The sequence below is a fragment of the Nothoprocta perdicaria genome, unplaced genomic scaffold, assembly GCF_003342845.1.
Source record: "Nothoprocta perdicaria isolate Ctin4 unplaced genomic scaffold, notPer1 scaffold_15, whole genome shotgun sequence".
Taxonomy (NCBI): Eukaryota; Metazoa; Chordata; class Aves; order Tinamiformes; family Tinamidae; genus Nothoprocta; species Nothoprocta perdicaria.
Window position 1 is genome coordinate 1,263,792 of NW_020454649.1, and position 17,260 is coordinate 1,281,051.

Genomic DNA, 17,260 nt, shown 5'->3' on the forward strand with positions numbered 1-17,260 from the left:
ACCTTAGGAAGACTTCTCTGCATACACATATTCAGCAAAATTAAGTTATAATAGCGCAACTACTGAATCCTTCAAGCTGTCCCTAAAGAGAGCTGCWCTGTACCCCTCTGCAGAGGTACTTTAGCCTTGTTATTACCTCTCTTCTGTATTGGACCTTAAGAAGATGATTCTTTTTGCACACTGGCGAATAAGTATTACACTGGTACTAACTTCGGAAGTATCTGATAAGCTRTAGAGAAGAACGTGCATATCAGATGCCTATTTGAGTGAAGATTTTCTGTATTCCGAATGTACAGAATTCTGTAGAGATAGCAAAACAAATTCCTATATGTGTGTGTGTGTATGTCTCCATGACCGTAAACAAAATATACATTACAGTACTAGTATGGACAGATAATATATGCTTTGGTAATTAGACCAATTTCAGGGACAGAATTAAGGTCGTTTGGAAATGAAGTTTAATAATTGTAGGGTGTTTGGGGACCTGCCTGTGGAACAAGGATATCCTTAGCATTTTAAACTCCATTTTAAATAAATACAGCAGAGGGCACTAGTGCTATTGAATTGACCATGGAGTTGATATTTTGGAGAAGAATGCAAAAATACCTCTCAGAAGACACAGTTCTCACTAGAAACTAAAGAAGGAACGTGAGTTCCATGTGTGACTTTATAAAGCTAAACCTTGGTGTGTGTGTGTGTGTATGTCTCTAGCTTGGTAGACCGATGCTCAATAGCAAATCACTCCAGAACAGAGTTCCAGATGGGTCTTTATGTGCCCATTAAAAYATTTCCACAATATACTCTGAGGCTTTAAATGACTTTTTCACTCTGATTTTGCACCAGCTACATTTTTTTTCCCAGTGTATTACTATGATTTATAAAATGACTCTCATATAGAGGGACTGCACAAAGACTTCCAGAATGCTGAAGCTCTGAGCTGTGAACAGCTACTGGTATAATGGAGAGGAACTTCTCAATACGCTCACTGCMATATCTTACTTAACTCCAACCAGCTAGGTAGTGCAGTGCCTGTCACAGTTTCTGTTGGCTTGGTGGCTYTGTGGCACCATCAGATCCTGTGTACTTCAGCAGTACCAAGCCCAGCTAGTGTGGTCTTACACTGAAGGCAGTAGCCTTCCAGTACTACCAAAGCAGGGGTGGAAAAAGTAAATTTGTAACGTAAATAAAACCAAAGTTAGATCAAATGGTGGCCACAAGAGTCAAGATTCACTCCACAGCCTTTCACAAAGACAGAAGAAGTTTCCGGAGGACTAACCATGTATATTGTATATATGCTCTTGTATATTAAACAGGATGTAGCTAGAGGCAGAAAAAACCCAAACACCCAAGCGTATGGAAACATAGCTAGAACTTTCTATCTAGCTCTCTGAAAATGGTAATCCTGACTTTGAACTTAGACATTCAGCGTAACAAAAAGAAATCAGAGAGCAAGTTTATGCTTGAAATATATGTAGATTTAAATAATGTAGAAACATTCCCTAAGGGGCTTTGAGAGAGCCTTGTGCTGAGGTGTATGGCTGATTGAGACATACTTAGCAGAGGACCCAGGGGAGAAAGGTAATCATAAGTTCCAAAGGCTAGTTTGGTCTTCAGCACAAGGAAAGAGCCCTTCTGTGTGACCAATTCTTTTTTTTTTTTTTTTTTTGATTCAGTAATACAGAGACACAAATACAAATACTTTTTGCAGCTGAAGGATGGAAACACTTTGTTTTGGTGGAATAGATTATGCTAATCAGTCTCATAACTCTTAAGCTTTTTGGTATTTATCTTTTTTTGTTTCCCTATTGAGCATACAGGTAGTGATGAGAAAGGGAAAGTTTGGGCTGAGGTGAGGGACACAGTGGAATTTCTAACTACTTCTGAGAGCTAAAAGTAGGAACAGAAGCACCTTGGAGTTCTAGCAGCATGATTGGACATAGGTTGACATGCTTGGCTTTATGGAGACTGAAAAGAAAAGCAACTGAAGGCAATTTATGTATATATACACTGGCTGATGCCCAAAGTGCTTGCTCTCTCATATCCTTTCTTACTCTTGCTAGACCTTCTTGTTCTAATAATTCCATAGTTTTCTTACTCATGGAAAATATATGCAGAAATGAGAGTGGAAAGTCACAAAAAGAACAATAGAGAAGCCATATGGTACCTTGCAAAGTTGGCATTGGGTTGGCAAAATAGCAAATGGGTATAAGATAAAACATGAAAGAATCCTGTTGTACTGCAAGCCAGCTCTGTGCCATACCAGGCGTGCCATGACCATGGGCAACTCTCAGTCTGTAGACCGAGTTCTCCTCTCCATTACGCTGAAAATGATAAAACAGTACCAGTGCAGTGGTGAAAAGATAAGGTCAGTGAGTTTCTGTATCTGTTTTGTTAATGAAATTCATTATTCAGTCCAAGTCTTTAGGGGATAAGATGTAAGAGAATTAAGAAAAAATGAGGGAGAGAAAAAAGACAAATCTACCCAATAAAGTAAACCTAGGGACAAACAAAAAGGTTAATGCAATCATGGTAACGATCACAGATGATGGTTAATAGCCATTCAACAGCAGAATTCATGATCACAGATCTTAACCAAAAAAGCCTGAAATTGGTATTATACTCATCAGTGTGATTCTCTTGAGTTCAACAGGCAGATTCTTCTTCATGACAATGTAAGAAAGATGGGAACCTGAATCTTTTTACTCCCATTTAGCATTTATTTTTATTACATTTTTCTAATGGAAAGGAAGCAGTCTTCTAGTGAGTTTTAGTGAGGTAGTTTGTGAATATTTCTTCATCTTTTGTGGTCAGCACCATTGAACAGATTAACGACCGTGTAGGCCAGTAGTTGAAAGGAAGGCAGGTACCACAGCCAACCTTCATCAGTCCAGGACCTCATCCTAAACCTGTGAAGCTGATGCTGTGCTGTGCAGTGGTTAGCCACTGGCAGAGGAACGGGATAGAACCACCACAGGGTTCTCCAGAGACACTTGACAGAAGTGGAAGCCATGGAAAAAAAAGTTCAGTGGCTTGCCCAAGGTTGCAAAACACATTAGTTTCATGAATCTTTCATAACAAGACTGATGTTTTATAAATAGCACTTACAGAGCAGATCAAACAGATACGGCCCAGATCTTCCAATTACAATTCACAGGTATTTAACCATTATATTGGCTTTCTCTCCAGTAAATTATTAAACGTGAGAAGAAAAAACTTGCTTGATCTAAAACATTGTAACAAGTTCAAAAAAAAGAAGTAAATTCTCAAAAGTATTCTATCTGAATATATAATTGGAAAAAAAAAGTCTTTCATTAAATGAATTACTGTGAAATGAAGGTTAATATATTTTCTTTCAGTTTTTTTTTTTATTTATTTTCCAAGAAAGATAGATTTTTACATAAAATAAAACAATTTAGAGCTTGGAGTAGAAAAACTTTGCCTGACAGTGTTTTGTTCTACTGAATACATGTATTATGCATTTGGGTGCTCTGGGTTATAAATATGCTTTAAGCTTGTTGTAATTTATAAGACTTCACTTTTGGCTGATTTATAGGAATTTTCATTAATCTCTACAGCAGAGGGACCTTGCAGTGAGCAGCAGATTGAAAATGAACTGAGGGCTGGGGGCTTTAAGAGCTACTGCAAATGAATCAGGACTGAAAGACTTTGAATGGTAATGATCATTTGTAGTAGAATGGTCTTTTTTTCCCATTACACCAAGGTCTGTAGAATTTTTTTTATATACAGCAATGAAATCGTTGACCCTGCAGCTACAGAGGTATTTTTCAGCGCTTAAATGGCTATTCTTTCTGTGTTCAGCACACATTTACTAATGAGCATTTCTCTGCTGCTTGCTGCCAAAAAAAAAAAAACCCAATGAATGAAGGAGGAAATATTAAACTGGATGATGCTGTTTAACAGTAGAGGAGGGCTGGTGCTCAGGATCTCACACAACCCCTGTTTCATTTGCATTATTGTCTTCTACATCTGAAAAAGAAGCAAATTCTCACCCTAATGCTTGTATCAACTGCCATGATTAGTATGAAAGGCTTTGCTTCTAGTTGAACTCCCGTGCAGCAATTGCATTTGTAGAGACAATTTCACACATACACAACAGGAGTGCCCACTTGCTCTTCATAGTATCTGTAAAGTCTTGTTTTAGAATGAACGGAGAAAGTTAAAATCTTGGACATTTTGATGATTCCCGTCTTACTCATTTTGCCCGTTAGTCCTTTATTATTACTTATAACTGTTTTTGAATTATATTAATTATATTATTATTTCTTTTAGGTTTTGAGTAAAGTCCAACTTTTTATCTGTTAATCAGCTATATATATTATTATTTGGAATAAGGAGAAAAAGTAATGTCTGGATATGTCCTGTCTCTTCGCAAATTACATCTGGCACAGCTGTTTGAAAATTAAATTTGAGAATTTGTAAAAATTGTAGCTATAGAATATGATGAAACTGGTAATGTTGAGGGAAAAGACATGAAAAGTTTTTGTTTAGAGAATGCATTAAAATATTCAGAAATAATTCAGTATTCTCCTTCTCACTTCTTTCTTTCAGGCTCTTCAAACTCCAGAAGGACCAATACCAAATAAATTATGAATGTTGAACAAGATGACCTTACATCCACAGCAGATAATGATAGGTCCTAGGTTTAACAGGGCCCTATTTGACCCCCTGCTTGTGGTACTGCTGGCTCTTCAGCTTCTTGTGGTGGCCGGTCTAGTGAGGGCTCAAACTTGTCCTTCAGTCTGCTCCTGCAGCAACCAGTTCAGTAAAGTGATTTGTGTAAGGAAAAATCTGAGAGACGTACCAGACGGCATCTCCACCAACACCCGGTTACTCAACCTTCATGAGAACCAGATCCAAATCATTAAAGTGAATAGCTTCAAACATCTGAGGCATCTAGAAATTCTGCAGCTCAGCAGGAATCACATCAGAACAATTGAAATAGGGGCTTTCAATGGTCTGGCCAATCTCAATACTTTGGAACTCTTTGACAATCGTCTGACCACTATCCCAAATGGGGCTTTTGTATACTTGTCAAAACTGAAGGAACTGTGGTTGAGAAACAATCCCATTGAAAGTATCCCTTCTTATGCTTTTAACAGAATCCCTTCTCTCCGGAGRTTGGATTTGGGGGAATTGAAAAGGCTTTCATATATCTCTGAAGGTGCCTTTGAAGGTCTGTCCAATTTGAGGTATTTGAACCTTGCCATGTGCAACCTTCGAGAGATTCCCAACCTCACGCCACTTGTAAAACTGGATGAGTTAGATCTTTCTGGGAACCACCTGACTGCCATCCGGCCAGGTTCCTTCCAAGGGTTATTGCATCTTCAAAAATTGTGGATGATACAGTCTCAGATTCAAGTGATAGAAAGGAATGCTTTCGATAACCTTCAGTCACTTGTGGAGATCAATCTGGCACACAACAATTTAACACTACTGCCTCATGACCTCTTCACGCCACTCCGTCTAGAAAGGATCCACTTGCATCACAATCCTTGGAACTGCAACTGTGATATCCTTTGGCTCAGCTGGTGGATTAAAGACAAGGCACCCTCCAATACTGCATGCTGTGCCCGTTGCCACACACCTCCCAGTTTGAAAGGAAGGTACATTGGTGAGCTGGACCTGAATTACTTCACATGTTATGCTCCAGTCATTGTGGAGCCACCAGCAGACCTCAACGTCACAGAAGGCATGGCTGCAGAGATGAAATGCCGAGCATCAACCTCCCTGACCTCTGTCTCTTGGATTACTCCAAATGGATCTGTTATGACGCATGGGGCGTACAGAGTTCGGATTGCTGTGCTCAGTGATGGCACATTAAATTTTACAAAGGTAACTGTGCAAGACACGGGTTTGTATACATGCATGGTGAGTAACTCTGTTGGGAATACCACAGCTTCTGCCACACTGAATGTGACTGCCCTGGATAACCCTGGTTACACATACTTTTCAACCGTCACAGTAGAGACTGTGGAACCTTCTCAGGATGAGGCACAGACCACAGAGCAGGTTGGGCCCACACCAGTTACCAACTGGGAGACCACTAACATGACAACCTCACACACTCCACAGAGCACAAGATCAACAGAAAAAACATTCACCATCCCTGTGACGGACGCAAACAACGGGATCCCAGGAATAGATGAGGTTATGAAGACTACCAAAATCATAATTGGTTGTTTTGTGGCTATCACTCTCATGGCTGCAGTGATGCTGGTAATTTTCTACAAAATGAGGAAACAGCATCATCGGCAGAACCATCATGCTCCAACACGGACTGTAGAGATCATTAATGTTGATGACGAGCTTACAGGTGACACACCTATAGAGAGTCACTTGCCCATGCCAGCAATAGAGCATGAGCACCTAAATCACTATAACTCTTATAAGTCTCCTTTCAACCACACAACAACAGTTAACACAATAAATTCAATACACAGTTCAGTGCATGAACCGTTATTGATCCGAATGAACTCAAAAGACAATGTACAAGAGACTCAAATCTAAAACATTTATGACATTATGGGGTGGGAGGGGGGAAAACAAAAGACGGTTTATAAAACAAATGACACAAATGACTGGGCTAAATCTACTGTTTCAAAAAAGTGTCTTTACAAAGAAAAAGAAATTTATTTATTAAAAATTCTATTGTGATCTAAAGCAGACAAAATTATGTGTATTCCTCAGAACCTGTTTTTGCTGCACTTATTTACCTTCCTCCTTCCCCTATTCCTCCCTAGGCTGCCCTAATTCCCATTTGCCATATTTTTCATAGGAGATCTTGATTCCCTAAAAGAACTGGTCTAGGAAATTTTGTAAGAATTCTGTTACACTTTGGGAACTTTTATGGTGAATTCTAGTTGTGAGATTCGGTCTATTTTGTCACTTTTTTTTTTTCTTTTTTTCCTTTCTTTTCACATGCCCTTTTGAAAATATTCGACAGGGAATGGTATATTAGCAGCAACTTTACAAGTGAGAAAAAAAAAAAAAAAGTTTTTTTTTTTTCATGTAATGACCTGCTCTGTATTTACCAAAAGGACCATTCTGTGAAGAAGTGGGAAAAAGTAAAAAAAAAAAAAAAAAAAAAAAAAATTGTGCAAATCTGTGAAACCCATGATCTTTTAAACAATTCTAGAACCAGAATTTGTAGTTCAAACACTAAACTAAGATTATAAATAAAATATTGTTTTTTTCTGTACTTGGATATAGCTCATTTTTAGTGTGGCTTTAAACATCAAGAGTTTGTTTAAATTTCACAGTTTCTTCTGTGATGGTCCAAAACACAATCACTTTAAAGAGAATAATTAAAGCATTTTGGATCATTACTGAAGAATAGTATAGTTTTCATTTTAGTATGTGTAAACAGCATACTGGCAAAAAAGGATGCTTCATTCGTAATGCAAAATTATGATGATTTATTCTAACAACATTTTTGTTTGTCTCCTTTGTGTTGAGAGGTATATTCCACAATACTCAGAAAAGTTCTGCAGAAGTTCTTCAAAGGATGTATTTAATAACACTGTTTTTCTGTTGCCTGTAACTGTCAATAGGACAAATTCATCTTTGTTTCAAAGCCTGTTTTTCCAGGTCAGTTGTTCTGTTAGTCCTTCTAGACGTAAATATAAAATTTGTTTAGATATCTATAATGCGTATCAGATCTGCCTCCCTGTGTACAAAACGGTACCAAAATACTATTAAAGATGTAACTCACAGGAAGAAGTCTGAGGATTTGAGTTTAACAGAGAAGAAAAAGGGGGAAAAAGAAAACCAGACTCAGTCAAATAGGAGGAGAGTGTAGGTTACTGTAATTTGCATGACAAATTAAAYGTCCTTTAGAGTAGATAATTGACATTGATTTAAACTCAAACTCATTTACCAATAGGAAATGTACAGCCTTTTTCTTTTTGTATGTGTCTTCTGGATTTACCTTACTGGTATGGGAACGGGGTATAACTCACGTGCTGAAAGCTAAGAGGACAGGTCTGCATAAGAAAACCAGCTGTCAGAAGACTCGTCTTCAAGGTGTAGAAGTTCTGCCAGATTAAGCTACTTCATGTGCTCTCTTTAAGAAGATTTAGGTTGGGAAAAATAATCTTATGCACCAGGTCTGAATGTTTTATCATTGATTTCCTTTCTTAACTGTGAGTTTCAGAGTGCTCTGCAAGGTATGTAATGTTTTTTTTATCAAAACCTCTTTATAGCGTTCTAGTATATGGGAGCATTCAGGGTGAAGATCCTACAGAATGGTACAATTCTGTTCTGTAAATTTAAGAAGGAATATCTGCTAGATGGGTTGAGAGGGTAAATATCTCTTACAGGATGCACAATTCTCAAGGTTGCTAGTGAACATTTTAGGAAGAATACCTGATTTAAAGAGACCACTGGAGATAGGAGACAATGAATCACACTCTGCAAGGACTCTGATAAGTATAATGCAGAATGAAACCCAAAGTCCTACAATAATCTCAAAGAAACATTTGGCAAGACATTATTCTTTGATGTATTACATGAAAAATAATATCTACACTAAAGGAATTTTAATAGAGGACAAAGATAGACCTGAATGTGAAATGCTGAAGTAGTCATTCCTAGCTTGGCCTCCTCTTTCTTCAAAATGTATTAAGAGCATTTCATTAGTGAGCCTTGCAATAAACCCTGCACAGAAACATTGCAAGAACCTTCCTCTTTGTAGTTTGCCCACCTGGCTAATAATGTTATGTGCAATATAGCGTTATAAGCAATGCTTATCTGGCATTGTACAAAAAAAAAAAATGTTTCTAAGAAACTTAAATCTAGGCCATCTAAAATCAACAGACTTATGTTAAAAAAAAAAAAAAAAAGGCTACTCTCAATCAGTATTTGTTAAGGTTACTTATGGTCATCATGGATTTATAAGCATACAGCTTTTACAAGCTCCTGAAGGTGAAGTAGAAGAAGCCTTAAAGGAAATAGGAAGCGTTATTGCAAAGTGGAACACACAATCAGTAACCTTCTTTATTTCTCTTTTAATTAATACAAAGTAATATCGTCAGTGACTGCTTTAAATAATATATACATTCTTATTGAGTGTTAATTATTTATATTGGCTAATCAAATAACTATCTGATATTCCTTTTTGCTCATGTTAAGGCTGAATAAAAGATGATTTGGTGTGTTTGGAATATATTTCTAAAAAAATACATGTATTTTTTAGAAACTCTACTATTTATGACTTTCTCAGGGAATACATAACTTTTCCTTCCTGCAACCKTAAGGACTGTTTATGATTCCTTCCCACTTTTGTAAGCCACCTGTTATTTTTGCAGGTTATCTAAGTGTTAGAGAACATCACAGTTGAAGTTAGGAGCTGAGCTCTGCAGTAATGTGGAAGAGTGCTCTGCAGTCTGCTGCTCGGATCTGATGCCACTGTGTTTTTTGCTGCTGCTTCCGAGACTGCGATGTTAAGAGTCAAGGAGTGAGTSCTTGTATAGCAGAGCACAACAGCTAGAAAGCTCTAATGAAATTTCCCTTGCAGGTAATATACTAGATGGGGTGTGATGTAAAATAAATTGTGCAGCAAAATTGTGATCTTGATTATGAGCTATCATTTTTAGGGTCCTTATGAGAAATGAGGAATTKTTCTTCAGTGCAACTTACAAAATTTGAAGATGCCTGCCTGTGGTCCTGTACAAATACAAGGTGCAAACCATTTTCTCTTTGGAATAGTCACCCAGTCTTATAAATCTTGCYGTATGCAGAAATAGGATGTGAAAAGCAAGCAGGTTTCATTCAATTCACCATGAAAGATGGCCTTTTATTTTTCTTTGAAAAGAGCTAAATATTTGGAAATTATGATGGTATTGTTTTTGCAAAAATATTCTACTGCTTTAAAAATTATAGGCAATGCTTTTCAAGATTCCGTTTCCCACTGATGAGTTAGTCACAGCATCAAAAAAAGGATATCTAAGTTAATATAGTACTTAGATTTTGCTTCAAAGTCTTATGAAAATATTTCACAACAGCTGTCTCAAACTTTTCTATGTCAGATATAAATATTATAAAAACATGACAGTAATACTGCTCTGAAAAGTTAACAGTAATATCTGCCAAGGAAACGGAAAACTTTTTTCGACTAGCACAAGATTCTTGCTCCTATCTCCATAGTTGTTTCTTCTAACATTTCCCTGTGTATGTATTATGTAATCTGATTTTTCAGCTCTGGAATAGTCTTCCGGCTGGAGCATGCAAGGGAAACCTCAGTTAAGTCCTCCCAGCTCCAGCCACTTGCAGTTTCCTGTTTAACCTTCTCTAAGACTTTCTTCAGTCCACACTGGCTTGCACAATGGAAAATTACTCTAATTTCTTTGACCCTGTATAGTATCGTAGCAAAACATGATTCATGTCCTAGGTTAGTGAGATGGTTCTCATGGATTATATTTTCAGTGTATTTAAAGTACGAATTGCAGTATTGCAATTGCATTATTTTAGAAACAGATTTTAAATTCTCTTGATTTAACAGTTACTTCCTTTTCTTTCATATTAGGTCAGTTAAACTCAACTAAGTTACAAACAATAAAAGAAGAAAAATGTACCTTGGAAAGGTATGCATGCAGGTGTGTATGTGACTGTGCAAATGAGATTAAAGAAATAACAGAAAAACATATATATAAAAAAAAGAGGGAATAAGAGCATTGAGGGAGTTTCTAGGGAAACTGAACTGGAGTTAGTAGAGCACAGAATGAAGCCAACCCTTATGACTAATTTATTTCTGTAACATGTTATTTAATTTGATTTGATTTTTTTTGTTTTGATTTCTCAAAAGGACAGTCAGTTGTCTCAGCAAGGAAATGGAAATCTGGTCTTTGTTTTTCACACTGTTCACAGGATATCAAGCAAGACTTTTTCTCCCTGTACTTCTTCCTGGCTTGCTGTTTTCTGTCTGGCTGCTCAACTATTTTCCAAAACTGTCTACCTGGACCACCTGTCTTTACAGCCTACCTTGGGAGTGAATTCCAGTGGTAAACTTGACAGCTAGCAGTTCACTGCTCGCATGCTAAATAGAGCTTTTGATGACCTAGGCACTAGGAACTAACCTCTCTGTGAAGTATTTGACCAAATTCTGAAGATTTTGAGAACAAATATCCATATATGTGCATATTTGGACTATTAAATGTTTCCAAATTGCATAAAACTCATAAAAAAAAAAGCCACACTCTCAAATTCTTGAAAATTAAACTGTAAACAATTTTGTTTTCCCTGCTTTTTCTTCCCCACCTTCCTTTTTTTTTTTTTTTTTTTTTTTTGGGCAAGGACTCTGCAAAGTCATCAAGGCCCTGTCAGACTGAAAATAAAGCTGACACATTGACAAGTGGCATGCCTTATGCATAAGGCTTCCACAACAATTTTTTTTTTCTTTTTAAAAATAAATTCTATTGCCTATGTCAGCAATGTTTTGATCAGGATGGATATGAGTAATTACTGTTGGAAATATTGTCACCTCTTGTTTCTGCCTGAGGAAAGATTGGCTGTGGGTGTTTCTCCTTTCATCTYGCTGCTTATTTCTGACATTGCTATAGTCAAGCAATCAGTTCTATATGGAAAAGGAAGCCTGAGCCCACCTAACACAACAATGAAATAATAGAGGGCTGCTGAACCAGGCAAGAAAGAGAAAAAAATGAAATAAAATGCATTGTTAATGGAGAAAGAGGAACCCTAAGAAGATAGCAGAGTGCTGTGGGGAAATTAAAGAGGAAAGAAGATGAAAATGAGTGAGAAGCTGTTCTGTCTTTTCTTCCCCTCCTTTTCTTCTCCTTCTGTGCTTTTTGTTCCTTGATATAACTGGATGACAGTTAGACAAACTGATGAATACATGCTAAATAAATCACTCTGAAAACTGTCTGAAGGATTCTTTGTAAAGGTAATAAAAGCAACAGCGTATTGTAGATTTGTAGACAAATGTTCAATTAGGTATGGGTCAAACCAGCCTCAGAGGACTATTTAAGATATTATATTTTCACTAAGATTACTGAAGTAACATGCAAAGTTACCTTGGCAATATGAAAAAAAAAAAAAAAAAACTTTCCTGTTTTTTCAGTAGAAAATAGCTTTTTTCCCTACCTTSAGCTGTCCCTATTTTCCCCCAGCTGAGTCTTTTCTCACTGCTGTAGGGTGCAGGTTGCCTCTGCTATTACTGTCTTCCCTGACTTGGTGGGAGTGCTGACGTTTAGTGTGTGTCCCCTGTAGCATTGCTTAGTTTCATTTTGTAGCACTTTATAGTAGCTTCCAATAGTCATGTTTCTCTGCAATCCTATTCTGTAAGATTAAGCCTCTTTATTCCTACTTGAATTTCTCAGGTTTCTTCAGACTAGTGGCACAGGTAAATGGTAGAAGAATTGGTAAGTTTGCTTTCAAGACATACTTGAATCCAGATAATAGTATAAAGTACCCATGAAATAATTAGAAGAAATAGATCAGTCACGGCACAAAAGATTTGACCCAAATGTAATTTGGTACAAGTCTTATGATGCTGAAAAATATTTTTCTCTGTAGTGTGAAGCYTTGTAGGAAATCAGATTTGATAGTCTAAAGGAAATTGTTGACGGAGAAGGAAGAGATCTCCARCTTCATCCCTTCTTATACAGGTCTGTGTTCTAAAATATGTAATAATATTGTGTCACCTGACGTGATAATTGTACTTATTTTATTCATTTATTGATGGATAGAGTCCAGATTCAAAAACTGGCTCTAGCTTTTTTGAATACCTCTGAAAGAAAAACATTGTCAAGTCTGAACTAAAGCCTTGATTGAAAAGAACCTTAAATACTGGGTAGAATGAGATGCAGATTTTCACTTAATGGCTGGTGCATGTGATGTCAATCAAATTGATCTGAATTCAGTGCCTCAGGCCTCTGAAGTCCATATAAATAAGCTTTATCTTATAAATAACATGTTCTTTAGATAACCATGATCTGTCTTTCARCCTCCTTCTGTTCCTTCCTTGTCTAGGGGGTTTATTAAAAGCTTTTTGTATTTCTCACAGTATCATAGTAAATATACAGGAAAATCCACAGTTTTAGGCCTTAGCTGAAAAGAAAGAGATTAAAAAAGAGAGACATACAGAATGTTGGAAAAGAAAAAGTTATTGCTGAAAGTATTTATATTCAAGGTTATATAGCAGATGTCTTAAAAGCTAGATTTTCAGGCAATCATGACCAAATTTTAAATTGCTTAATTATTTTTTTTCACGGAACACCATTTTATTCTATGAAATAATACAGTTATGTTGCATTTTTTTCTATCTATCTTTCTATCTATCAATGGCTTTCATGAAAAGTAGATATAAAAAGAGAATAATGACAGATCAGGGCTATGTGCAGTTCCCGTAATGTTGCATAGAGTACAGGAGGGTTMCAATTCTGCACCACAGCATTGAGGACACTTCCCTTCAAGATKGAAAATAATTGATTTCAAGGGTATATAATATTTGGAAGAGGGGAGGTTTCCAAAGCTCAATTCAAATAATTATTTGATTTGTTCATTTGAAAATATTCCCAACTGATTAGGGATTATGTGAGTTTTGTGGCAAAAAAAGCAGAAGYAGAGTGTGATTCACAACATAGAGCTTGGATCTGCAATAAGACTTCTGTTTTTTTTACAGTTCTCAAATTTTTTAAAAAAGAAAATGTATACCCTCATCCAACTCATAAATCTCTATCTTTTAGATAGACAGACAGACAGATAGATAGACAGACAGATACATTTTCTTACAAATTTYGTTTTGCCCAGGTATATCTTCATTTTCCTAAACCTAGTGTAGCTTGGAGTGTATGTGAATAGAGCTGCCAAAATTAGACAGTTCATTCCAGAAGACAGTTTTTGATACATGCAAGAGCACAAAGGAAGAGATGCTATATTAAATGAGTTAAGTAACTGCAAAATGAAACAAAAGCCCTGCTAGGACTTCAGTGCTGAGGTATTTCATAGGAGCAAAGTGTTGATGGAGATCTGAAAAGCAGACAGTGTGAAAGAGTATGTCAAGCAAAACCAGATTTCCTAGATGGAAGGCAATTTGTTAACTTTATTCCCTTGAGTAAGATGTTGGGATATTGGAGAGGACAGGTACATTTGGAGAGCGGGTGATAAGATCCAGGAACATTAGATCAAGTCAGTGTTTCCCCTTCTTCCAAAAAGGGATCATGGGACAGCTCAAACATTGGCAGCGTAAAGCGTGTCTTATCCCAGCTGTTTCCTGCCCACACAGCATAGAAATCCTCATGGGTTTGCAACAAGGGATGTGGCAGTCAGAGGTTTCCAATGGAGTGAGCTCATTAGAACTGGAGCAGCAGCTCCAGAACTGTTCATTTTGGTTCAATATTAAACAACTTATCAGGAAAACTGCATAATGAAGAGAAATTATAATGTGATTTTCACTGACAGTCTAAGTTTTGTCAGAATAATGGACTTCTAAAATTCCTCTCAAAATTGAAGTTTGTTCTCAGTTGCTTTGCTGTGAGTATTAGARTGATATAGAAAAGAGCACCACTATAGTAAAGAGCACCTGCACAAGATTAAGTTTATTGTCATATGTGCATACTTGACCCAAGGGTGAGAAGTGAGTCTCTTTGGGCAGAGACTGAGCTTATGGAGACTATGTGCACAAAACTGCCTTCATAAATGTCTGCAGTGAAACCAATAGCAAGTCTCCTTCCTTCTTTCTCATGTGCAGTGTACTAGAGAACAATTTCCTCTTAATAAACTTCTAAAGCTCTTGAGGCAAATCTACASGCTTTTACAGCTAAGTGAGCTCAAACTTTTCACTGTAAATGAAAAATGGCAGCTTGGGCTTATTTATTTATTTGTCTTTTTAAAAATATACTCTCTGGATATGGTAAATACTTTCAAATGTTGTTACAGATGCAATGAAATAATAGATACAATATTTATATATCATAATGGCTTGAAGAGAGAGCTGAATCACACTGAGGAATGTGACAACACTTTCATATATCATAGAGTAAGATATTAAGCCTTCATGCAAAATTCATCCCATGTTGACTCTTTCAAAGCTTATCAGCAATTCCTAAAGCTATGAGTGTTTTGCTTTTTATTTGTTTTGGTGCAATTGTTTTATTGTCAGTGGAATTTAGTTTTTGTTGCAGTATTTTGGTGGGGCCCACATTACAAGAGAGAMAAAATGGTACATGAAATTGTCTTCCCAGTTTACTTACTGCCCATGGTAAAATCTGCTTCTCTGTAAAGTCATTTCCAGTGAGCTCCAAATAAGTGTCCAGCTTAACCAACCTCACTGATCCATTTTGAAGCTTTTCCTATCAGAAGTCATTAAGTCAAACTCTATTTTCTTTAGCACAGTTCTGCTAGGAAATGGTTTCATTTTACAGGAGCACATTGTTCAGACTTAACCCTTAACATGAAGAGTTTTGCAATATATAGTCTCTCAAATGCCCTCATTTTCAGAAAGTGCAATTGAATATGCATCATTTGCCATCTTSAACCTGCTATGGATAGTGCTTGTGGATTCAGTGGGGCTTAGTGGTAGTGTTTGATTGATTGCTTTGTAAGCTTTATTTATTTATTTTCCCCCCAGCACATAAGACACTGTTTTTCTTGGATTTGAAACACCCCCTCTTGCGAGAGATTTCCATGAAGAATTATAATAGTGGCTGTCTTCCCTTTGTGAGCTTTATCTTACTCTATATAATGATGAATTTGAGCACTGGAAAATATCCATCTAAATAATAGGCATATGATATATGGCATGATGATTAGTACCTTCATTATCCACCTTTGATATGGGGAATAAATATAGGGGGTTTGCGCTATGGGACATGCAGGCTTCCTTGTGATTGGTAAAAAGCAGGATCTCTGTAATATTGGGTACCTATCTCACACCTGCTGAGTTTTTGGAGAGCCCAAAGTGAGGTTTATATTAACTTTAATCACTTTATGGATTTAATCACTTTATGGATTTAATCACTTTATGGATCACTTTATGGAGACAGAAATTAGTGATATATGGCTTGGATAGGTTTTGCTTTGAGTAGAGGGAAAGCTGAAATGGAAGCTCAAAACAAATTACAGTGAAGCAAAATCACCATGTCAGTACAGCTGGTTCTCATAACCTCTTGACCAGTTTCTGGAGTTTGCAACACTTGTGCTGGCCGGAATTCAGCCACCGGGGCACTTTTTTGCTTAAATAAATTGTAATTTTGTAGTTACCCTGTTGTTCACATTTCCATTTGGGGAAGGCTTTCCCCAGTGTTCCCTTGAATTTTGCTCAACACTCAGTGGCTGGTGAGTGAAGAAATGAGAGGGCAGGATGGACAAGGATCGATGTTCCATGCAGTGAAGAACTCATCTTCTGGCACAAGAACTTCTTAAATTTTGTGCTGATGTTTTCTGTCTGATGTTTTGATAGTGATACACATCTCCATTTCTATTGACCTCATAGGAGCTACACTTCTTAAGGAGATATTCTAAATACCTTATCTTTACTTTAGGTAAATTGCCATCCATGCTGTCTCCCTCTTTTGCTGTACCTTTGCATTTTTAATTTTGTTCTGCACCTCTTTTTCTGTGAACTAGTAGGGCAAATGATAGAGCATCAGCAAAAGCAGGATGGGTGTTCATGTCTATCTTGAGTACCTGCAATCACACACCTCCAGGATAAGAGAGCTCTGCATCACGATCCCCTTGGCAACTGCAGTCATCCAGAGAGCACCCAGTGTGTAACATTCCCAGACCAGAACGTGCTAGTCAGGGTCATATCTGARGCACAGAAACAATTCAAGTGACAGGGAAGGGAAATGCCAGAAAAGAGTCRTAATAATAAACCTCTATTATTATTAATAATAATTTTGAAGTAAATGGATGGATGTGTGTCTAATTTGGAATTAATAACACTGACGATTGCAGGAACTGGATCTGGACAGAACAGTCAATAAAATCATCCATACTGTGACATTTTTTAACCATAGTAAGTTAAATATTAAGTTTTTTTGCTAAATCCTGTATGATCACATATGTTTTGTTAGTATCAACAGTGTAGGAGAGTTGTTTTATCTAGCTGTAGTCTCCTCAACAGCTCAAAGATAATCATGTGATAATCAGGATTTGTGTAGTCATGATGCTGAACACAATGTAAGTCCTATCTGGATGGAGTCCAGCACGGTATGAAACTTGGGAGGAATACTATACTTGGTGGGTTTTTTGCCTCAGTCTTTATTGTGTTGAGCACAGAGCA

At 37.0% G+C, this 17,260-nt stretch overlaps 1 protein-coding gene across 7 annotated transcripts in view; it reads left to right on the forward strand.

Annotated features, from left to right (window-relative positions):
• LRRC4C (leucine rich repeat containing 4C) overlaps window positions 1–6,915 on the forward strand; it is a 146,587-nt gene extending 139,672 nt beyond the window's left edge. For all 7 annotated transcript variants that reach the window (XM_026034734.1, XM_026034736.1, XM_026034738.1 and 4 more), the window contains one exon: window positions 4,570–6,915. In XM_026034734.1, coding sequence (XP_025890519.1) covers window positions 4,612–6,528 — 1,917 coding nt within the window. In that variant the 5' untranslated portion in view covers window positions 4,570–4,611 and the 3' untranslated portion in view covers window positions 6,529–6,915. The remainder of the gene's footprint in view (window positions 1–4,569) is intronic.
• The last annotated feature ends 10,345 nt before the right edge of the window (window positions 6,916–17,260 follow it).